This window comes from Amphiura filiformis, chromosome 20 (assembly GCF_039555335.1).
Source record: "Amphiura filiformis chromosome 20, Afil_fr2py, whole genome shotgun sequence".
Taxonomy (NCBI): domain Eukaryota; kingdom Metazoa; phylum Echinodermata; class Ophiuroidea; order Amphilepidida; family Amphiuridae; genus Amphiura; species Amphiura filiformis.
In genome coordinates, this window is record NC_092647.1 from 20,062,563 (window position 1) to 20,087,572 (window position 25,010).

Genomic DNA, 25,010 nt, shown 5'->3' on the forward strand with positions numbered 1-25,010 from the left:
AGGCAAACATGAGTTGTCTAAATATCAATGCCCCGCTTATGGTCAAACATGTAAAACCTGTGGTAGAGTTGGTCACTTTTCTAAGGTATGCCGTAATAGATACAAAACACCTGACCATGAGAGTAATAAATACAAAAAACCTGACCATGAGAGATCCAAATACAAAAAATCTGACCATGAGAGAAAATACAAATCAAGTGGTAGACCCAAGAAAAGTTATAGGTCCTCTCATGCAGTGAGTGAAACAAATGAATACACAGATTCTGAAACCGAACAGGAATCGGATGAATATGAAGTATTGTGTGTTAATCTGTTATCCAAAAACAGTGATGACAAAATAATGGCTGCATTTAAAATCAAAGGTGGTGATTCAGTACAAATGCAAGTAGATTGTGGTGCTACATGTAATGTTATTCCACAAAAATACGTACCCAGAAAAATCAAGGTCAAAACTTGTAAAACCAAGCTATCATTGTATGACAAAACAGTGGTCTCAGTGCTAGGTACATGTAAACTTCCAATCAGAAACAAAAGAAATGGTTGTAAATACATGGTTAAGTTTCATGTTGTTCAGGGATCACACTTCATTCCATTAATTGGCAAGCGCCAGCAGAGCAAATGAATCTGATAACGGTACACTATGAAAACATCGCAGCAGTCGCTACTTCGACTTCCAAACTCGCATCAAAGGAGAGTGTCAAAGAGACTTATGCTGATGTCTTCAATGGACTTGGACAAATGCCTGGTGTAGTGCATTTGGACATAGATGATACAGTCCAACCAGTTATCATGCCACCGCGAAAGTCCCAATCGCTGTAAAAACCAAAACTGCAAGAAGAACTAGATCGCTTGCTAGAGCAAGATGTAATCTGCAAGGTTACAGAATCGACTGACTGGGTGTCAGCACTAGTCACTGTGCAGAAACCTAATGGAAAGATACAGGTTTGCATTGACCCAAAGCCCCTGAATAATGCACTGAAGCGAAGGCATTACCCTTTACCTGTTGTTGAAGATATTCTACCAGATATGACTGATGTTAAGATATTTTCTAAGGCAGATTTGAAAGATGGGTTTTTGCAATGCCAACTAGATGAAGAAAGTACATATTTGACCACATTCCAAACGCCATGGGGTCGCTACCGCTATCGTTGAATGCCTTTCGGTATAAAACCAGCGCCTGAAATATTCCAGCAAAAGGTCGACGAGTGCCTGGAGAACCTAGATGGTGTATACAAGATAGCAGACGACATAGTGATAACCGGTAAAGGAGAGTCGCGTGATGAAGCTATTCGCGATCACGACCGCAACCTTGCCCGTTTCCTAGACAGATGCCGACAAATGAACATTATACTGAACTATGACAAGTTTGAACTGAGATGTGAGCAGATTGCTTTCATGGGTCATATTCTGACTAATGAAGGTTTAAAGCCTGATCCCAAGAAAGTGCATGCAATCACCAACATGCCTAAACCTGAAGATGTCCCTGGTGTGCAAAGATATGTAGGCATGGTGAAGTACTTGTCTAAGTTTCTGCCTGACTTATCAAACGTCAGCGCACCGATCAGACAGCTCACGCACAAAGATACGCCATGGAATTGGACATCTGAACATGACAAAGCATTTGAGCGTATAAAAGAACTTGTGACATCCACTCCTGTGTTAAGCTACTTTGATCCGTCCATTCCAACTGAAGCTCAAGGTGATGCGTCCGAGAAAGGATTAGGATTTGTCCTCTTGCAAAACGATCATCCTATCACATACGCAAGTAGCGCGCTGACAGACGCGGAAGTTAACTATGCGCAGATTGAGAAGGAGTTACTGTCGCTAGTGTTCGGGCTGGAACGCAATCATCAGTATACCTACGGACGACCAATACTGTTGTGGACAGATCACAAACCTCTTGTGAACATTAATCGCAAGCCACTGACATCTGCTCCAAAGAGACTGCAGAACCTTATCATAAGACTTAACAATTACGATGTAGAGATACGCTATATGCCCGGAAAGGATCTAGTGTTAGCTGACACGCTTTCATGAGCATATGTGCTTGATTCAGAGCAGTCGCCGCAGAGCAAGAGACAGAGTGTATCAATATTACAGACGCGCTTGACATATCAGACAAAACGCTGACAGAAATCCAAGAAGCAACATCAAAGGATCAAGCGCTCAAGCATATCACAGACTACATACAGCATGGATGGCCCAGAAGTGTTCGCGATTGTACCATGGACACGCAAGCGTATTTTGCCATTCGCAATGAACTTACATATCAAGATGGCATCATCTTCAAAGGTCAACGCTGCTTGATTCCGCGACAACTAAGACCATCCATACGCAGTAAACTACACGCAGCCCACACCGGTATACAAAGCACGCCACGCTTTGCACGCCGAGACTGTATTTTGGCCAGGTATCACAGCTGAATTGAAGGACTTAGTTGCTAAGTGTGAAACTTGTAACATGTATTCCAGCAGCCAGCCAAAAGAACCAATGATCAAACATCCCCTCCCTGATCGCCCGTGGGAAGAGATCGCGTGTGACATTTTTACACTCGATGGAGATGACTACCTCCTAACAATTGACTATTACTCAGACTATTTTGAAATAGATGGTCTGACCATGATAGACTCAAATAAGATCATACCATTGCTGAAGCAACATTTCTCAAGACACGGAGTTCCTGACAAACTCTTCTCCGACAATGGTCCACCATTCAGTGGAAACCAATTCAAGGAATTTGCACAAGCATACAACATAACCCATAATACAAGTTCGCCTATTTACCCCAGAGTAATGGCAAGGTAGAAAATGGTGTAAAAAACAGCAAAAAGCTGATGAGAAAAGCCAAAACAAGCAATGGAGACCTACACATGAATCTGCTAATATGGCGCAACACGCCGACAGAGGGCCTCGACAGCTCTCCATCACAGAGACTATTCTCCAGAAGAACAAAGACTAACCATGCCTACCGCAAAATCTCTACTTCAGCCAAAAGTAGTAGATGATGTAAAAGTCAAAAAAGAGCAAAGCAAAACTAAACAAGAGAACAATTACAATAGAGGATCAAAAGCATTAGAACCTCTAAGAACAGGAGACACTGTAAGAATCAAACCAGTTACAGGAAACAAGTGGGACAAAGCAAAAGTAATTTCTGCATCGGGTTTTAGGTCCTATAGAGTGCTCACGGAAAATAGCAGCGTGTACAGACGTAAACCGAAGACATCTAAGAAAAACTGCAGAAATCTTCCAAGAAGATGCCGCGGATGATACGCCAGACGCGAACTCATCTGACGCGCCCAAAATACCCACTGCTAAGCCAAATGTGACAATCCAAGAACCAACAAGCGAATTAATTACGTCGCAGTAACAGAGAGCGAAAGGTACCCAAGTACCTGGAACAATATGAATGCTCATAAAAATAAATAAAGGACAAAGACAATCAAGAACAAAGACTACAAATGTTTGAAATTATATGTTTAAAGTGTTGAAATTACATGTATGTTTAACAAGTGACAAGTGATCACAAGTGTTTCCAAATTATGGTTTTCATATCTCAAGATCATATGTTTTGAAACTTATGTTTAAGCAATTTTTCAATTTTGGAAATGTTTAATACATGTAAAATAAGTACATGTAATCACGAATGTTTTGGAAAGTTCAGAAATGTGATAAGCAATCACAAAAGTTTTTGAATTCTTTAAATTTGTGGCAAGAAACCACACATGTTTAGAAAATGTTAAGTAAAGTGAAAAGGAATCACATGTTGTGTGTAGACCTTACCAAGTGGTTAAGGTACCAATAGTGTTTAAAATGTTTGTTCTAGTTCAAAGTGCTGAGCACTTACTGTTGTTTATTCAAAGTGTATGGTTAAAGTACTTACTGTTGAAGGTTGTGAAAAAAGGCAGGATGTCAAATAACTGCAAATTTGAAAGGTTTGCAATGTTGCCAGGTAAGAAAACAAAAATGGTATTTGTTTATCTGTACTAGATCCAGTGTACATGTATTTCAGCAGGTGCAAATAATCAGTGTACAAGTGAAGTTTATCAAGCAGAGTTGAAAGCAATACTTTTGTTTTAAAACAGGAAAGATGTATAGTGATGTGCGCCCTTAAGGTGCAAGCGTTGATTAGCATGATGCGACTAGTCAATAAATGGCCGACATTTATGGCTGACCTCGTGACATGAAATACTCATCTTCTTCTATATTTATTGACTCAATTATTGACTCTAATGTTCCCTAGAACATATCGTTACACAACCTTTCAATTATGAAGCTCATGCCCTAACCTTTAGGCCACCATGCTTCCCAAGAAGAAGGCAAGACCATTTTGGTTGTTATGTTGAAATGCTGAATCAATTTACTGATAATTGGTTATTTTACAGGAGAAACCCACATTGAACGACTCTTTTCAGAGCCACTGATTCTTTAGTAAGCAATGGGTATCCATATTTAAACGACTCTTTTCAGAGCCACCTTTCTTAAATAGATCAGTAGACATTTACTTTCAGATCATTGGGCAAGGAGAAGCCTACTTGATTTCAAATAGTTTTGTACTGAAGAAGCTAAGCCTGACTAAAACAGTCTGCTGGTGAACATTGAGCAATAATATTCAACAACTTTTCATAAGTTTGTTAAAAATGCTGTATATTTTATACAGATAACAGCAATGGTGATTGTGTGGCAGCTACATCTGGTACAATTTCGGGTCTGTGGCAAGATCAAGAATGTAATAACGAGTTCAACTATGTCTGTGAGAAAGTAAGACTTGGATTCACAGCGCCACCAGTGACAGTGCCTCCCGCACCAACGGATCCAAGTAATGAAGGTTGTGCAGCAGGATGGATTGGATATGGGAATAACTGCTTTAGGGTAAGCTTAGGGACCGTTGTTGGGGGGAACTGATCTCAAAAATGTCAGGCCCCCCTTTTTGACATGAAAATTATGGGTCAATCCCATAGAATAGCATATCAACTCAATTTTCCTGGGAAAATTTTTGGTCAATTTTTTCAGGGTCCCCCTTAGGATGGTCAAAACTTTTAAGGGCCCCCCATTTTGCATCAGGCCCCCCTAACAGTTTGTGAATGGTCCCTTATAATACTAGCTTAGGCTAATTTATTAAGACAAATTCACAAAGTGTCATTCATTTGTTGTGATTTACAACCAGAGTGTAAAACCTTGATTTGTGTGTAGCAATAATCAAAATTAGATGGCTATTATTACATAAGAGGGCTATTTATGATATCAACAATGTAACCGCCATGCTTGACATTTGTAATTAATTTTACATGCTGTTAAAGAACTGAAAAATTGCCTTTAGGACACAATAGCAATTGCTATCTTGTGAATACCCACCAATAAACTTTTACGAATGTTACTTACAAGGGAGCCAGCAATTAAATTATGCTACAAGCGAGTGTGTAAGAGTAAGAGTGACCTTCACTGGTAGATTATGCCATGATTATGCACAATCAGAATAGGATTGGGTCATCAAGGTCATGCTTACATGCGAGTTTACATGCAAGTCTTGTTCACACTGGCCTTACATTCGAATGTAGCTCGCTACATGTAAGATATCTTACATGTAAAATCTTCACTTGTAACTTGCATGTAGCTACATGCGAGTGCTTTTAGACGGGCACTACACAGGGTCTTAGCTAGAAATTGAGGGTTGCCCGTCATTTGAATAAAATTGCCTGTCCTAATTTGACCTTTAAAACATTTACCAGACATCTTTAGCCCATTGTGGGTTCAAAGAGTTCAAATATGTGCTGATATGACCTTGTTCTACAAATTGGGTCTGCTAAAAAGGTCAATTAGCTTCTCAAAACATACAATTTATAATATAGTATCTGTCAAAGGCATTAATTTTGCCCGTCCCAGGAGCAAACTGGCCGTCTGAAATGACGGCCAGACGAGTGGCTAGCTAAGACCCTGGCACTACATGCAAGTTTACATTCAAATGTAGTTACAAGCGACTTTGCAATCGATCGTCTGAACAAGCCTGTAGATACATAGAATATAATGACAGCCCTAATTATGAGTAAGAGCAATATTTTGTTTACTTTGTTCAGTAACTACTAGCATGAAAAACCAAATCGGTGAAACATTGTGCCATTTCATTTAAGATCCACACTACCACTGTAGAAGAATTCTAAAATATCTTCCACAATGGGAGTATGAATTTCAAATGGACTGAACACATTAGGCAGCTCTATTTGAATTTCATACACCCTCTGAGAAAGATTCAACATGAATCTTCCACTAAGGGAGGGCAAGTTTCAAACTGAGGTAATGTGTTTATTCCATTTGAAATTCATCCTCCCCATGTGAAAAATATTTCCAAAATCTTCCACAGTGGTAGTGTGGATTTTAAATGAAATAGTTCATTGAAAGTTATACTTTTCTGCATTTAATATTATGAATGATTCTACCACTGTTGATAGTTGAATTATCTGAAATGGCTAATTTTATTTGTTTGTTTAATTGTTTGTTTATTTGTTCTTGAATCCTTAGGTTGATGAAGTGGAAAATTCAGAAACCTTGTTCTGGGTAGATGCTCAACAGCACTGTCGTAACATGGGAGCAGAACTGGCCAGTTTCCATAGCAAAGCTGAAGAAGATTACATTAAAGCACAAGCAAATGTTGCGTGAGTATTAACTTTATAGAATTAAAATAAAACACTAAATAAATACAGGGCTTTATATAATTGAAGACTGAATTAAAAAGACTAGTTTGCCTCTGACGTCCTGTCAACCAGACCAAAAATGCTCTACTGCGCAGGTCAGTAACCAATCACACCGCGCCATTGCCCTGACGTCAGACGCAAACTAATTCTGTCTTTATTTATAATATTCAAGGTTTAGGACCAGAAAGGTCTGTAATAATTACCCCATAGACATTTGGATAATAAGCCCAATCGCCATTCTAACTTCCGGTTTTTGAGAGCAGTTTTAGGACACTTTGACCTCTGACATATCGGGAAAATTGACGTAATTATTATTAATTTTCTTATTATTGTCATAATTTTGATCATTAAAAATACTAAATAATTCATTTATAAAATACCAATATTTTTCATATTTGTTTTAAATATTGTAAAACATTTTAGATTACATTTTGTACGTACAAAAACCCAATATTTCTGAATTTTCTGAAAGGTCAAAGGACAAAGTGTCCTAAAGACAAAGTGTCCTAAAACTGCAAAAACTGTCCTACAATGCATTGCAAACTTCCAATGCCGATTGGGCCTATTCCTGCATTCTATGATTGTACACATCTAAAAGTATGACACCTGGCAACTACTGCAGATAGGGCTTTCTTGCCCTAAACCCCTGATGTCTACTTTAATATCTCCTTATTCTCCTACATAATATTTAACGCTAAAAATACATGATGAGGTTTAGGGAAAGAATGCCCTTTCTGCAATAGCTGCCAGGTGCCAAATTTTTAGATTGTGTACAAAATAGAATGTAGAAATTGTCAAATGTCTATAGGGCAGCTATTGCAGGTAGGATCCCAGGATATGCAATTTATATCCACCAAGTGGATTAAAGGTGATTTTGTATGTGGAGCGCAAATTAATGCAACTGTATCAACATGGTGGACTGGATAAGATATGGGAGAGGAATATAGGTAGAGATCCAATTTCAGACATGCAGGAGGAAAACTGGCCCAGAGTTGGATTACCTGTGTAATAACCTGCAAGGATGGTCATATATCAGTAACTATGACCACTTATGGTACTGTGGGAAATCGAACAGTGCATGCAGTGGTGAGAGGTAAGTGCTGGGCCACTACACCAACCCATCTCTCAACAAAAATATTCAAAATAACTATACTTTTAAACTATAGTCTGTTTCACCTCAAGTTGAGAGTAACACATGTTGGAATTTGCAGTAGCAGATTCAAATCGTGTACGCTAACTTAATCCAGCTGGTGTATACACAAGCACAAGGACAATTTGTCTGCATGCTGGCAATACAACTGCTTAAACGCACTGATTCGAATCTGCCACTGCAAAATCCAACTCAACTTTAGACAAGACACACTATGACCATTTTATTTGGTGTACTGTGTGCAGCTGTGTAAAGTGAATTTTTTCTTAATATTTCAGAAATACTGGAGCAGGATTTTGGATTGGTTTACATGATTCATCTGTAGAAGGAGGTGAGTATCACTGTGAAGAGCAGGGGAGGTCATTTGGCATGCAGTTAGGTCCCCATTCATGTACATGAAATGCTAGACTATTGGAAAATAATGATTGGGCTTAAGGGATCTGGAATGAGCATTTTGAGCATTTCGATAGTATTTTTGTGGGACATGAGAGCACATCAGACATATCAATTGCATTCTGAATACTGAAGAATGTCTTTCTGATATCAAATAATTTTCATTTTTGAAATTCACGATATAATACAAATTTTATGACAAATTATTAAAATTTGATATTTTCACATTTTTGATATATATAACAGTCCTCAAAGTAAATTTTATAAATCTAATGATATATATCTTAAAGTGTATGTAGCTGGGAGGAAAAGCCAACGATCAATTGAAAATTTTGACCTTTCATATTGAAGATATGGATTTTTTTCCCAAAAAGACCTAATTTTTTTTTGTGTTTTGGGGAAAAAACCCATATCTTCAATACGAAAGGTCAAAATTTTCAATTGATCGCTGGCTTTTTCATCCCACCTACATACACTTTAAGTATAAATCATCAGATTTATAAAGTTTACTTTCGAGTAATATCAAAAATATCAATTTTTAATCATTTGCCATAAAATGTGTATTATATTGCGAATTTCAAAAAAATCTAAATTATTTGATATGTCTGATGTGCTCTCATGTCCCACAAAAAATACTGTCGAAACGCTCAAAACGCTTATTCCAGATCCCTTAACGCAGCCCTATATTTTCTGTTTTTCTTAGATTTTCGAACTCTTCCTATATTTTTCTAAATTGTTACAAAATTATCCCTATATTTTTTTCCAAATTTAGGAAATTTCCCTTTTTTCACTTACACTAGTTAATTTGAAGTAAAATTGAAAAGTTCCATGTGCATTGCATAGAAAGCCCTTAAATGGATTCCGGCATTGCAACTCTTAACTTAAAACTATTTTTGGGTGAAATTTAGATAGAAAGAATGACATTTTATGTCAAATCAGCCTTTTTAGTCCCTGTAACTTGCTCAAATTTCTTACTACCAGAATTTTTCCCTCTTGGAATGACCAAGCTGGTTATGCATCTGTCTGTGTGAGATCACACAATGTTATAATATATAAAAATCTGAGATAAACAAACTACAGGTAAAATAAGTATTTCTTGGCCAAACTGGAACACACGTGTTGCGTCCATGTAGCATACCAAGCGTTTACGCAATGGAAGGCATGTGTATGCTTGTGTGTTTATCACGGAGTTACTAGCGTTCATAGTGTTCGATCTTGGCCAACAATTACTTCATCTACCTGTAGTCTGTATCTGACTTCACCTCAGAGACAGTTTTTTATGATTTGGTGTGATGATTGAAATTTCTGAATGCAGCATGTCCTATTGTTAGTTTTTCATCTGTCATTTGACATTCTGTGACTCTGCCTAGTGATCAGATTGTCATATCTCATCAAATATTCAGTAATCTTAAAGGAGTATTTCGTGATCCTAGCATCTTCTTTTTATGACATTTTTCAGTAGATATCCACGAAAAAAGCTTAATCCCAAAATTTCAGTTGATTCCGATTTTGCGTTTGCGAGTTATGCATGATTATGTATATTGCGCTGCGCCATAGACAATGTGTTGTAATTTCGTTCTGGTAAAGCAGAACGAAATTCAAATTTCACGATATCTTTGCTAAACGAATTAATCTGCAAGAAATATTTTGTACATAAACATTATGTAGCCAGAAGTTTCAAGTGATATAAAAATCTCAACTTTTTCTGAGAAAAGTGGGGGATGATGCTGTGGATCACGAAATGCCCTTTTAAGGGCTGGGGTATGAACGTTTGGACAGTATTTATTGTGTGACATTAGAGCACATCAGACATATCGAATTGCATTCTGAATATGAAGAATGTCATTCTGATATCAAATAATTTTGATTTTTGAAATTGCAATTTAATACACATTTTATGGCAAATCATTAAAATTGATATTTTTGATATTTAACAGTACTTGAAGTAAACTTTATAAATCTGATGATTTATTCTTAAAGTGTATGTAGGTGGGATGAAAAGCCGACGATCAATTGAAAATTTTGACCTTTCGTATTGAAGATATGGATTTTTTTTCCCAAAACACCAAAAAAAATTAGGTCTTTTTGGGAAAAATATCCATATCTTCAATATGAAAGGGCAAAATTTTCAATTGACCGTCGGCTTTTCCTCCCTGCTACATACACTTTAAGGATATGTCATTAGATTTATATAATTTACTTCGAGGACTGTTATATATCAAAAATTTGAAAAATATCAAATTTTTATAATTTGTCATAAAATTTGTATTATATTGTGATTTTCAAAAAATGAAAATTATTTGATATCAGAAAGACATGCTTCAGATTCAGAATGCAATTCGATAGGTCTGAGGTGCTCTCATGTCCCACAAAAATACTGTCGAAACGCAATAAACGCTCATTTTAGATCCCTTAAGTGGAAGCTGACAATCTTTCTTTCTCTCTCTCTCTCTTCAACTCTCTCCCTTGCCCTCTTTCATTCAGGCTTTGAGTGGACAGATGGAAGTCCAGTGGACCACACCTCTTGGGAGGAAGGTGAACCTAATGATTATGATAGCGGAGAGGACTGTGTGGAGATGTTCTTTAGTACTAGAGGCTGGAATGATATGGCTTGTGACTACTACAGAAGCTGGGTTTGCAAAATACCAAAAGGTAATATAATCAGGAACTGATAAATATTTATGCAATGGGGGGAGAGGTGAATTCAAAATGGTTATGAGAGTGGGAAGGGCTGTGTGGAGATGTTCTTTAGTACTAGAGGCTGGAATGATATGGCTTGTGACTACTACAGAAGCTGGGTGTGCAAAATACCAAAAGGTAATATAATCAGGAACTGATAAATATTTATGCAATGGGGAGGGGGGGGAAGAGGGAGAATCCACATTGGTTATGACAGCAGAGCGGACTGTATGGAGATGTTCTTTAGTACTGGAGGCTGGAATGATATGGCTTGTGACTATTATAGAAGCTGGGTATGCGAAATACCAAAAGGTAAAATATATAATCAGGAACTGATAAATATTTATGCAATGGGAGGGGGGGGGGGAAGAGGGAGAATCCACATTGGTTATGACAGCAGAGCGGACTGTATGGAGATGTTCTGTAGTACTGAAGGCTGGAATGGTATGGCTTGTGACTATTATAGAAGTTGGGTGTGCAAAATACCAAAATGTAAAGTCTTACAAGAATATGACTTATATGGAATTTCTCACCACCTGTGCAAGTATAGAGAATGTGTGGGCCCAGTGTGTGGGGGTATGTGTGTGGCAGTGTATACAGCGGTCATATAAAGCTGATGGTTACATGTACAGAATCATCATCTATGTGAGCATGTGTAAGTGTCAGACTCTTTGGAAAAGAGAAGGGGAGAAGGGTCTGATACAAGAAATTATGTACTCAGAAAGCACACATAATGTTTATGTTGCTTCTCCACAAGAGTTACTGCAACATTTGACATGATTGCAAAACACACGTTTAGGTCATTTATAATATTTAAACAAGTGATTAATTAAAACAATGGATTTTCTTATGGTTTTTTTTACAGGTGTGGTACCAATCACCACTCCAGCTCCATCTGCATGTAAGTACAGCCCAAATGGTGGTGTTATAGGGAGGGGTTACTAGGCCCGTAGCCAGGATCTTTTTGAGGGGGTGCTGATTTTCCGAAGACCTATTCATGAAAATATCTTCCATATTTTGACCGAAAGCTGTTTTTGAGGGCTATAACTTTAAGATAAATTTAAAAGTTCATGATTTAGGGTATGTTTATCTAAAATTGTGACATATTTGGCAATTTTTTTTCCTGTTTTTTACTGATAAAGCAAACCGTTTGCCAATTTATGGGGGGGGGGTGTGCATCCCACCCCTACACCACCTCTGGCTACGGGCCTGAGCATTACAGGGGCAGGGGGGACAGTCATTTTCCCTAAGATTTTAAAAAAGGGGACAAAATCAAGTATTGTGATAGGATTGTCCATTTTGGTTGTTAAAAATAGCTTTCTTGGGACCTCAAAGAAAAAAAAAATTAGTGATTTTTTAACTGCTTCTAGTTTCATACATAATATGCTAAAAGTTAATACGTTTTGGATAGTTAGGTTAGGTGTGGCATCGTCAGTTTAGCCTTGATTAAGATTGCTTGAAGTTTGGCTGATAGTAGTTTGTCGCAGATGTCTTAAAGGTTGATGGTTCAGTGATGTTAGTGGTCAGGGAGAGAGCGAGGTCCTGTTCACATTAGAAAATGTTCTTCTTTCAACGAACTTCAAACGTTTTTTCCTAATATGTATGCACTTTTCTTCCTTCGATGAAGATTAGAATTGCTTCGTTCAACGAAGCTAAAAAGGTTGTTTCAACGAAGGAATTATTCGTTCGACAAAGCTAATTTTGTAATGTGTATGCTTGCTTCGTGAGACAAGTGATCATGTGACAAGTGACTCTCGCCAGCTTTAATAATAGCCGGGCGTTAATAGTTGCGTTCCAGTTTTCATGAAAGGTGTATAGTGCAATGTCTTCATTCAATCTTCGTTCAGCGTAATGTGTACGTATGCTTAATTAGTTCATCAAGATTAATTTATCTTAGTCGAATGAAGAAATTTTCTAACATGAACAGGGTCAGAGAGAGAGAAAAGAGAGAGAGAGAGAGTAACAGCTATTTATTGCATGAGGAAATTCGAAGGACCTAGGACATCAAACCTCACAGAGCCACTATTTGTAACACCCTTGTAAAAAATTCAATACAGGTTATACAAACACTATAATCACAGGTGTGTCCAGGATCTGTTCCTGCAGGGGGCTCAGAGGGGCTGTCAGAGTTATGATGGGGGCTTAATGGCTAAAATCGCCAACCCCCCCCAAAAAAACGCCAAAAAAACGGCTGATTGTACATGATTTTTAACAAAGTGCGGGAGTTCAGCCCCCAAAGCACCCCCCTGGACATGCCACTGATAATCATTTTCTTTATTCTTTTCAGATCCTTCGTGTCCATCTGATCCTGATTGGGTGTTGCGTGGAGACTACTGCTATTATTTTAGCTCGATATCAGATGACAGACGAGGGTGGACAGATGCTAACGGATATTGTATGGATTACGGTGGCTATCTTGTGTCTATACATAGTGACGATGAAAATGCTTTCATTTATGATATGGTAAGCGAATATTGTGGTAGGTAGGGCAAGTGATGACACTACAGGGGTGGGGCAAGTAACATGGCTTTCAATATTTTGTTACATTCTCAGTTCCCAATAAAAGAAAAAACAATGAGCAACATGACTTTTTTTTTTAAGTCTTAACCTCACAGTTTTCTCAAAGCAGGCATGGATATTTCAGTTTGTATGGATGCATAAAGGTGTATGAACTATTCATATGTAAACCTAACCTAGAAATGTTGTAGAGGAAAAAATCTTGAGCTCTTATGAAGAGCTGGAAATGTCTCCAATTTTAGATTCTATTTCTAATTCAAATCACTCATAAATAGAAAGCAAATACTTCTACGCGACTCGAATTTGGTACACTCACCGGAGCGCTTTCATTGGGTCAACTGGCATCTGCAGCGTATGTTATTGCTCTGAAGATTGTTGTTGCTAGTGATGTAGTACTAGGACACCTCCGATAACGTCCCAGATGTTGATGACGTCAAACAATCTTCAGAGCAATAACATCAGCTGAAGACCCCGGTTCGCCCCGGTGAAAGCACTCTGGTGAGTGTACCAAATTTGAGTAGCGTAGAAGTATAATTTTGCTTTCTATTTATGTTTACCGCTACGTATGAATATACATCATTACACTCATAAATAATTACTAAACCCAACCTCATGCCTCTCTTTTTAATACCAGACGACAAGAGTATATGATGACTACATTGCATATTGGCTTGGTATAAGGACATATTCAGCTGGCGGGAAGTATTCGTAAGTTATTAGAAAGTTGTTATACTTATGATGAAAAATTTTTAATCTTTCCACATTAATGTTGAAAAACAAACCTGGACAATCCAAGGGAGACTCAACATAGTAGGAATAAATTTGACCAAAATTGATTATTTAACCCCCTGAGCACTACCTGCCAATCTAACATTGCCTCTGATTGGTTAGTTACATGATAACTTCATTTTAATCACCAATCAGAATGGAGCTTTGCAAATAATTCACCCCAATGTTTTTTGCATGGTGAAATTACTCTAATAATGTTGCTGATTGGTCCAATTGATAATGAAAACCTCTTTTTGACCAATAAGCAGGTAGGTCTCATGGGGTTAACCTATAATTTCAACACAACTTTAAGACGTACCTTGAAATTTTTGGTCACAACCTGCAGACTGGCAACCCAGGTTAGGGAACAGTTATCATCTTTTAAACCCAAAATTTAAGACAAAAATTCATCAGTTTATTGTCCAAAAAAAATTGCATTCAAAATATACACCTGGATGGGCAATGGGACGACATGGCAATTCAAATTGCTCCTTGTCACTTGGAAAATGTCCAAACTTGGTCAAACATATCAGAAATGACCAAAGTTGACCAAAATTGCATAATTCTTGCACAAAGTTCGGTAAAATTGAGACAACTTTGCTCAAAGAAACACAACATATTCTAAAATAAAATAATTTTGCAACATTGGATATCAACTTTGGGCAAATGTGCACAAGTTTGCATAACTATTTTTCATTTTGGCTAAGTTTTGAAACCTTACCTAGTGACAATATGTAGGGCCTGGCCTATCCCCTACTGTTGAATTGAGACCACAATTTGGGCAGTTCTTTTTGTGGTCATTTCAGATGGTCAGATGGCAGTCCATTGGATTATATCAAGTGGCAGGAAGGTGAACCCAACGATTTCAACGGCGAAGAACAATGTGGCGAATACTATGCAACAGGTAAGTACGACCTTACAGTGGTGTGTCGGGGGGGGGGGGTCTATGGGTGCTGAAGACCCTGCATTTTGTTAAAAATCATGTAAAATTAGCCGTTTTGGCGATTTTAGCCATTAAGCCCCCCGCATTACTTTGAAAGGCCCTCTGAGCCCCCCGCAGGAAAAGATCCTGGACATGCTGGTGCCTTATGCGTACTTACTTGATTATGTCGACTCGTCAAATCGGACTCTGCTGATGGCTCTCCACACGACTCTGTTCTGCATGCAGTTCCTAATGTCTTGTCTCTCTAGCCCATTATTTTCGATTGTCCTTCCGTGGTTACGACCTTATATCAAAACGTTTGACAGAAAATGTTTGTATGTCAGGAAATATAAAGGGTATAAAACATTTAAAGGAGTATTTTGTGATCCTAGCATCTTCTTTTTATGACATTGTTCAGTAGATATCCACAAAAAATGGTTATTCTCAAAATTTCAGTTGATTCCGATTTTGATTTTGCGAGTTACGCATGATTATGTGCCTAACACTGCTCCATAGGCCACTGTGTTGTAATTTCATTCTGGTGTACCAGAACAAAAAACAAATTTGACAATATTTAGCTGAATGAATTAATCTGCAAGAATTTTTTTCTACATAAACATTATGTAGCCAGCGGCTTCCTGTGGTATAAAAATCTCAACTTATTTAGTTAAAAGTGGTGGTGGAGGGGGGGGGGTGAGGCTGTGGATCACAAAATGCCCTTTTAATAACATTCAGAAACATTTTTTGAAAACTCAAGTACTAAACATTAACATAACGTTATTTAAGTGTTGATAAAATATTTTGCAGAAAAATGTTTGCCACAAACATTTTACAATAACATTTTCAAATTGTTGTAGTGGTTTTTTTCATACAAAACATTGACCCTGCAGTTTAATGTTTTAAGAATATTTTGACCATACAAGACCAAAATGCGTTTATAACACAATTATAATAAATAAGCAATTATAAGGTTTTGAAAACATTTTTGCCTCTGCTGGGATTGAATATCTTGCTAACGATTAACTTCCTTTTGCAGTAACTTTGGTCAAACAAGATAATATCTTGTTATTTCCAAAAACATTAGTGCTGTATTTTTCTGGAATGAGTAAGTACCAAACACCACTCACGCATTATACATGGTTATTTTGTCCATTACAGATGCCAATTGGAATGATATCAACTGTGGAGAAAAAATCCCTTTCATATGCAAAAGAGCTAACGGTAACATCCAACCCATCACTTATGCACCCACTCCATTACCAACGGGCAATTGTCCAAACGGGGCATTGAAGTTTGATTCACGGTGCTACATGTTCTTAGGAGCCTTGGTAGAAGATCGCACCGATTGGGAGGGCGCTAGAGCTCGATGCGAAGGCTTTGGAATGCAACTGGCTACTATACATAGTCAACAAGTGCAATGTGAGTATAGATCGACAACGTTTATGTTTAAGTTTTGGAATGATTTTGTTATTATTGCCACGAAGAGAAAGGGATAGGATGAGAATTTGGTTTTGTTCATATGCCCACAAATGTAGAAACTATCTGAAGTCTCAGGGACATCAGATAGAGTATCAAATTCACCACTTTTGACTTAAAGCCATATTGTAACATTTCCATAAAGTAGATTTGTATCTTTTTTCCACAAAATGTTAGACTAAAGTTACAAGCATTTGATTGGACGAAGGTCCAGTTTTAAAAGTTACAAACTGGCCTAAACAAAGCAGTAAGTTTTTATTTAATTTTTTCTCCTGTATACTATTCACAACTTTTATTTTATTTTCCAGTTCTTTTGTTTCAGTTTTCTTTAGTTTCTTTTTTGATCCCATCAATATTGTGTGTGGCTACCGTTATTGTCCATAACAACTGCATCATCATCACACGCTCCCAATCAGGCGTGTAAAGGAGAGTTTGTTACTTTTAAAACTGGACCTTAGTCCAATCAAATGCTTGTCACACTGGAATGGGGTATCATAATGTGCAGGAAGAGTTAGTGCATCTATTAAAAAACAATTTACCCAAATATGGTTTAGTTTTAAAATTTAAGATTTTTTTCAAAGTGTAAGGATACTTTTTTGGCGCAGTATTTCTAAATAATGTTATTTAAGTCATTATCATAATATATCAAATAGCTTTTGTTGTACAGATCACTGCCAATATCATTCTGATTATTTTAGTATGTAAAGTAAACACATTTTCTCACGCAACTTTTCCCCAGCTTACTTGACCTCCAACATGAAGGATCTTACATACAGTATGTGGATAGGACTCAGCGATAGAACATTTAACCATCAATTTGTCTGGGCTGATGGCACTGTCGTGGATTTCACAAATTGGAATAACGGAGAACCAAACGATGCGGACGAAGATGAGGTGAGTGCTGTAATTATAGCATCTTAACCCTATGGGCACCTTTTTCTCAGACGTTAGCAATCAATCGATATTGGGTCCAGCATTCGCGTCATCAGCACCCAAACGCAAATACTGCGCCGGAGCGTGCGATCAACTTTACTTTACATCCTGCGCGAAATTGCCAGCTCGCAGTACGTGTTTAGTTCGTCACGGTGTAAAAAGTAAACAAGGATGTGAGTAATTTTCAAATATCATCGCGGTTTTTCCATATCTTTTGTATATCTTTTGTATTTTGTAGCATCAAAAACAAGCTGAAACAAAGGTAACCAGTATACAGTTCCTATCCCACAATTAGTTCCTGTTTAAATAATTATTTTATGGCAGCTAAAGTGAAACATAGGGGATGTTTTCACATCACGGCCACGTGGGGAATGCATGTGTTGTTTGTTTACATCTGAGACCCCAATATCGATTAAGTGACGTCATCAGAAAAAGGTCTATATAAGAACCATTTTGATTGGTTACACGGAGGGCTACATCATGTATTTGTGTTTTTTCTTATATAAAGTACAAAAATTTCTTATTTTCCTGTTTATGTGATTACTCTGTAGGATTGTGTTGAGATGATATACAGAGAGGATGACGTTGGAGAATGGAATGACTTGGCATGCGCAACAATTAATGGATTTGTCTGCCAGAGAAATCCAGGTAAGCTTATCTCAGAACCCCATTTAGCCTTGATCAGATGGGCTTATCTCAGACAGGATAAAGTTGCAACTGAGTTTAGATCAGGTCAAGGACATTGACTCATAATGAAAGATTGTCATTGAAAGTCCTTGAAACACCTTTTCAAGGCTGTGAAAGTCCTGAAAATTTGCTCAAGGTCCTTGAAAGTCCTTGAAAATTGGGAATGGAGAGGAGCTGTCACTTTTGTTAATATGTGCCACATGGAGAGCTGCATCTTGATTTTTGTGTTATGGTAAGTCCTTGAAAATCATGCTTTTGGACCTTGAAAGTCCTGGAAAAGTCCTTGAATTTTAAAGGCTTCAAGATGCGGGAACCCTGGTTTACTTAATGACATGTTGCAACCCTTAATGAAATCAATTATAGTTTTAATATTTAATTACTTACTTCTCATCAATGTACATGTAGTGTAAGCAAAATGATGGTACAATTTATTCTAGCCTAATACTTTTCCTGTGATCTTCTAAAGATCCCAGTCTTCCAGATCCAGGAGTTCCATCCAACAGCTGCAAGAAGAACTACGTCCAGTACTATGACAGTTGCTTCCGAGTCTTGACATCGCAGCCATCTGGTATGACATTTGACGATGCGCAGACTGCATGTAAAGCGGACGGCACAGATTTGGCTAGTATTAAGGATGTCTATGAGCAAGCCTTTGTGGAGACTCGGCTGCATGTCATGGGAGATAATCCACTGTGGGTTGGATTGGTGGATGATAAGGTGAGCTATTATGAATCCCCACCCCAAAATGGGCTTCCCCATCCACCCTCCCCACCCTCCAGTCAAAATATAAAGTTGAAAGGTGCAAACTGGCCTCTTGAGCAGTGGACACATACCTACTATATCATATATATAGTAGTGTGTGACCCCTCAGGACCAGGAGAATGGCAAGTTGCAAGGGTGTAGGGGTGTGTGGGTGGTTGCCCTGTATGGTATACAACCTGGAATAAAGTGAACCAAGTAGAGGACCAGGGGAGGGTTGTATGGCTGTGGAATTTGACAGGCTTATTCAATTTTGTTGTTACCTTTTAGGTTGCCGGAGAGTACAGTTGGGTGGATGGTTGGCCTGTATATTACACAAACTGGGGTACAAGTGAACCAAGTAGAGGACCAGGAGAGGGTTGTGTGGCTGTTGAATTTGACGGTCTTGGGATGACACAGACTGCAGCAGGAAACTTATGCCTCTCTGCAAATATTCATTTTGTAAGTATAGTTTTAATCATGATTTTGGATAGTATACAGTCATCCTAGGCTATTTGATAAAAGGCACTTAATTTAATGGCCACATGACCCATGGGCGTCACCATAACCAGACCACCAAGTGATCAGTAGATGTCCTACAATGCTAACAGATAGGAAGTTTTCAGACAAATATAATCGAATTTACAAAAAATGTAATAGGCTACTTTATTACACATTGGAAGATTCTGCTTTTCTTGTATGTTTTCAAGAACTAAATTTTGGAAGTTTTTTACCGGACATGCATGCTGCGTTTCCAATTGAAATAGGTCACTTTTCCAGACTTCCTGTCTACAAGCTGTAATGTCAGTGCCCATCTGGTCCTGTGGGCATTAAATTAAGTGCCTTTATTCAAATAGCATATGATGACTGGTAAGAAAAAAATGCATTTGCAGGCCTAGCTTTCTGAAAGGGTTTCTAATACTATTCTAATTTGAAAACAGAACACAACTCTAATTCAATTCTTTGGTTATATTCCTACCTATTATGGATCAAATAATAATGTTGGCCACACTGACATAACATATTGAGAGAGCGAAAAAAAAAATCAGGACTCGGGGGTTTGAAGTTGAACCTGGTTACTAAGATAACCGGTCGAAATCTTACTAGTACCGCACAACCCGAGTTCACAGTACTCTCACTTAGTCATGATCACTCACTTATGATTATAAATAAGATATAAAAGTGGTGGCACTTCATTTTTTTAAATAATAAGGACTATATAATAATATATAAATAGGATATCATACTAGAGTAGTTCAATTTATTTGAGCAGGAAAATGTAATTTCACAACTTTCTGTAATAGAAACTCTGGCTTAAGGGAGGGGGGTCAAAAAGTTTTGATCTTAAAAGAGGGGGAGGGGGCCAAAAAGTTTTAAAAGAGGGGGGGCCAAAAAGTTTTAGGTGGTTCGAAAGGGGGGACCAAAAAGTTTTCCGCTTTAAAACCCAAAATTTGAGGAAAACCAGCCCCTACCAAAGTATTAATGAACACTCCCTTATAATAAATTAACTCTGTCCACACGGTGTCGACTGCAGATGACAAGTTTCAAAAAATATTAAAAATTTCAGAATTGCAAGTTGTCATGACCACATTTAGAATCAGCATGAAAAATGTATTAAAATGAGTACAAACAAGCCTAGTATTGGTTCTTTGGTTCTTGAGATAGCTCTTGATATTTTGAGAAAATATCTCAAAATTTGGACTTGGCTAGCACGCATAGCATTAATGTTCACATAAATTGCTTAATTTTCTAACAGTACCAACACCAACAGACCCACCACAAACTCCAGGCACCTGCGAAGAAGACTGGATCCCATACGGCAGTTCCTGTTACCAAATGAATCAAGATGTCAAATCATGGCCAGAAGCGGAGTACCAATGTGAACGGTTTGGAGCTACAGTGGCCTCAGTACACAGTAGACAAGAGAATGAATTTATTAGAAAGTTGGTGGATGGGGATTGGAATGATATATGGCTGGGACTGCATCGTGATGATGATGGTAAGATGTATCTTAATGTAAAGCCAAGAATTCTCCGCGTTACAGGAAATTCCATAAAAATCGCGGAATTGGAGGTAAAGCGGAAAATGCATTTCTGAGAAAAAAATATAAAAAATAAGCAAAAATGACCTAGAAAAAGAAAAAAAAATACAATTTTAACAGCTCGAGTATCCCACAATCCTTTGCGCGCCCGACTTAAATAGCTCTTGGGGCTATCCCGGCCTTTTGTACGTGTTTCAACATGACTCAGACACGTGCATTGCGCTGCTACTCGCTGGATTCTTGTGAAATTTTATTATGTCAGAAATGTGCTAAAATTACAAAGCGGAGAAAAGCGGAATTTAGCATTTGTAAAGCAGAAAATTCTTGGCTTTATCTTAATGTAGTGAATACTTGAATATTTGGTAACAGCTTTCCAGCTTCCCAGCAAACACAAAACATTTTTCATCATTATTCGCAAAAGGTTAGAAAAGGTTGCCAGAAAATGTTTATTGTTGGGTTGTAAAAAGGGTATAAAAATTTTTTATAACACTCTAAAAAACTATTTGTTGAAAACTTACTGTAAAATTTTCTAACATAATGTTATCTAAGTGTTGACAAAATATTTGACCAAAAATGTTTGCCAAAAAAGGAACCGACTAAGAAATGATGATTTCTGAATATCACCATTCAGACGTTCTTTCATTAAACAAAAGCGGCATGCACTTGATGGAAACAAATATGACGTGCACTTGATGCACATATTTATATAAAAAATATGCTAGGACGAATTGTCATCACTACAGTGAAAAAAAATCCCGACCGACCCACCCAATCCTGAAAAAGTTGTGGAGTACATGCAAATGATCTTTTTTTTTGGGCCTTATTGAGAAATCATAAGTATAAACTGCTTTGTGGAATATTGTGAAATAAAATGGTGTGCTTTTTGATTATCATTGTTATTTAGGTGGTTTCATGTGGCACGACGGCACCCCAGTAGACTACGCTAATTGGGCTCTTGGTGAGCCGACATTAGACAATAACGGACAGAGTGAACAATGTGTAGAGCTGTGGTCTAATGGATATTGGAATGACATTGAGTGTCTCTATGATCAGTACTACGTCTGCAAAAAACCAAAAAGTAAGTTGTTTATGTGTATCCTTGGTGTAAGATATTCATGAGTTAGACTGTAGTCAAAATATTAAATTCTCGATCATGAGAGCCAACTTAGGTACGCACAGTTATTTGCGTCGAGCGTACTACGCAAATACCGGCGCTTACGGCACAAACACAGCTTTTGAGAATTGACCAATCCCACGGTAGTTGCTAGGCAAGGTCAAGGCTCGGTCATGCAGGTCGTGCGATAGTGTTATTCTATGAAAAGTACGCTGATGCAGAAGGTACATCCTCTTATGATCGAGAATTTGTTAATTTATCTATAGTTGTAAGACTTTGTTGAGGAATTAAGTAGCTTATGGAATAAAGCTGTATAAACCGTCAATAGAAGATTTCTGTGCTGCGCTAAATCTGTGCAGTTTTACATGAAGGATAAATCATAATTAATTGGTGGGTGGGGGTGGGGGTATGGTAATTATGAGTGTCTCTATGATCAGTACTATGTCTGCAAAAAAACAAAAAGTAAGTTGTTTATGTGTATCCTTGGTGTAAGATATTCATGAGTAAAGCAGTATGTAGACTCCGAGTATTAGACGTACAGTATTGTATGTAACATATCTACGTTATTTAATCTATTGCCATTTTATTTCCAGTAATGTTTAAGTTCTAACGAATGTTTGATGACGTAAAATCGATAATATGTTACGAATAATATCTGGTAGAAATATATTATTGATTTTACGTCATCAAACATTCGTTAGAACTTAAACATTACTGGAAATAGAATGGCAATATATAAAATAACGTAGATATGTTACATACAATATTGTACGTCTAATAAAAAGTCTGCATACTGCTTTAGACTAGTTTTCAGACTTTGTTGAGGAATAAAGCTGTATAATACTTCAATAGAAGATTTCTGTGCTAGGGTAAATCCATGCAGTTTACATGAAGGATATATGGTAATTAATTGGTGAGTGTGTGTGGGCTTGGGGTTATGGTGATTTTATAAAAGATGGGGGGAAATATAACTTTTACACACATGAGCTACATATAATTTAACAATTTTTCACGGCGAGAAAAAAAAAAAAAGTTCACTGGGAGGAAAATAATTTAAATAACAATCAATATTTCAAACAGTTTTTTGAAAATTTAATTTAAATATGGCAATTACCTTTATTATTAGAAATAAAAATACCACTTTTTGTAAATCCATTGATAATTGTTGTATATTGTACCTAATTTTTTACTCTAAACCATGAAATACTGGTCTATTAAAGGACTGTTAAATAGTCCACAGTAAAGTGAATAAAACTGAAATATGTTTGTCCGCAGTTAGATAGTAAAAACTCAATAGGGTCAATCAATGTCCATGGTTCCCAGTGTTTGCATGTAGATGTTTGAGTATAATTATCTGGCGACAGGGGTTTGTTTTTCCTGGGCTAAGGGGCTTTAAAAGTATGAAGCATAATTTTGGGACATAAAGTAATAAATGTTGAAACTGAGATAAACTTAAATACAAATTGTGAATATAGATCACAGGTTATAAATATTTAAAAAAGAAATATGCAAAAAATATCTTCAGTTATAGAGGGAATTGGAGTTGCATTAACTTATCATTGGTTTTCTTTGTTGATGTATAGTAACAGAAGGACTTCCAACCACACTACCAACACTGCCACCAGCACCAGGAACACCAGTAAACCCAGGCCAACAAACAGGTAGGTTGACATTGCAATTATTATCAACCCTTTGTATGATGGATCCTCCATGTTGCTGCCACAAGGAAGTTCACCCATCAAACACACACACAATGTGATGGTTGCATCACATACAGAGCTATAAGTTAATTTAAACATAATTGTTTCACATACAGAGTTTTAACTGGTATACCATGTTATGTTACACAATGTTACTTGAAATATTAGCATGTGGAATTCACCAAAAAAGTGTCTTCTTCATAAAAATACCCTTCGAGGAAAGGTCGAGGCTAAATCTAAAACCAGTATTGTATAGCTCTGTATGTGAAATACTTTTGTCTGTTTTTATAGAGATCAATATGTGACCATCCACCACAACTGAGCCCGGATGTCGCCAGTGCCACTATTGAGATATGCTCCATTGAACTTAACAATAAACAATAGGAAACAAAGGATTTATTAACTGTTTTATTGATTTTTCACTACTTAAATGTCAAGTATTATAGACATGATATACATCATTTTAAAGCTAATTTCAAGGAGAATATTTTGGTTGAATATCTCAAAAATGATGATTGGCGACTTCAGGGCTCAGTTGTGCTGGATGGTCACATATGTGCTGCATTGATTCAAAGAACTGGATGTTTACATGTGCACTCAAAAGCGGTGCATCTATACATTAACTGGGCCATATGGAAGAACACTTAAAGAAATACTTAAATTTTCCCCTGAATATGGACCCAGTATAAAGAAGAAATAAACAAACAAACAAACATGTGAGAAGTAATTTTAAGGTCACTCTCTTGAGGAAGCCAAATGGACAGAGAATGATTTTGTAAAGGGTACATGCTCATGAAAACATGTTTATGAAAGGTGTATGCACAAATAAACAATGCACATATTGTATTAGTATGTCACCCAGGGGTCATAGGGGTCAACATATGATTTGCAGTTTAAAAAGATAGTAATTTGACATGGATTGAAATCTATAGATTGCAACATTGGCTACTTTGTCATTTCGGTCCATTTGTGTGTGACACTTCTGGTAATTTGTAATCTCCTTAATATCTCCCATCACTTTCATTTACATCCCCTATCAGGCCAGGGACACAGTAATAAATGAAATTATGAGATTTGGGGATGATTATGCTACTGAAATTAAATTGACATGTCAAATTGTCTGTTTCACATATTGGCAGTTCATACACATGTTTTTCATCCTTATGTATCTTGCCAATTGTAAAATTTGCCATTTCACACACTGAT

The 25,010-nt window shown here is 37.3% G+C and overlaps 1 protein-coding gene across 1 annotated transcript in view; it reads left to right on the top strand.

Annotated features, from left to right (window-relative positions):
* The window catches only part of LOC140142195 (macrophage mannose receptor 1-like), a 72,362-nt gene that overhangs the window by 44,676 nt on the left and 2,676 nt on the right, over window positions 1-25,010 (top strand). The window contains exons 27-43 of the mRNA XM_072164161.1: window positions 4,658-4,869; window positions 6,514-6,647; window positions 8,115-8,167; window positions 10,714-10,881; window positions 10,936-11,046; window positions 11,774-11,809; window positions 13,196-13,371; window positions 14,060-14,133; window positions 15,000-15,097; window positions 16,274-16,534; window positions 17,331-17,485; window positions 18,076-18,172; window positions 18,678-18,928; window positions 19,241-19,415; window positions 20,706-20,948; window positions 21,895-22,068; window positions 23,688-23,765. Of these exons, the coding sequence (XP_072020262.1) occupies window positions 4,658-4,869; window positions 6,514-6,647; window positions 8,115-8,167; window positions 10,714-10,881; window positions 10,936-11,046; window positions 11,774-11,809; window positions 13,196-13,371; window positions 14,060-14,133; window positions 15,000-15,097; window positions 16,274-16,534; window positions 17,331-17,485; window positions 18,076-18,172; window positions 18,678-18,928; window positions 19,241-19,415; window positions 20,706-20,948; window positions 21,895-22,068; window positions 23,688-23,765 (2,496 nt within the window). The remainder of the gene's footprint in view (window positions 1-4,657; window positions 4,870-6,513; window positions 6,648-8,114; window positions 8,168-10,713; window positions 10,882-10,935; window positions 11,047-11,773; window positions 11,810-13,195; window positions 13,372-14,059; window positions 14,134-14,999; window positions 15,098-16,273; window positions 16,535-17,330; window positions 17,486-18,075; window positions 18,173-18,677; window positions 18,929-19,240; window positions 19,416-20,705; window positions 20,949-21,894; window positions 22,069-23,687; window positions 23,766-25,010) is intronic.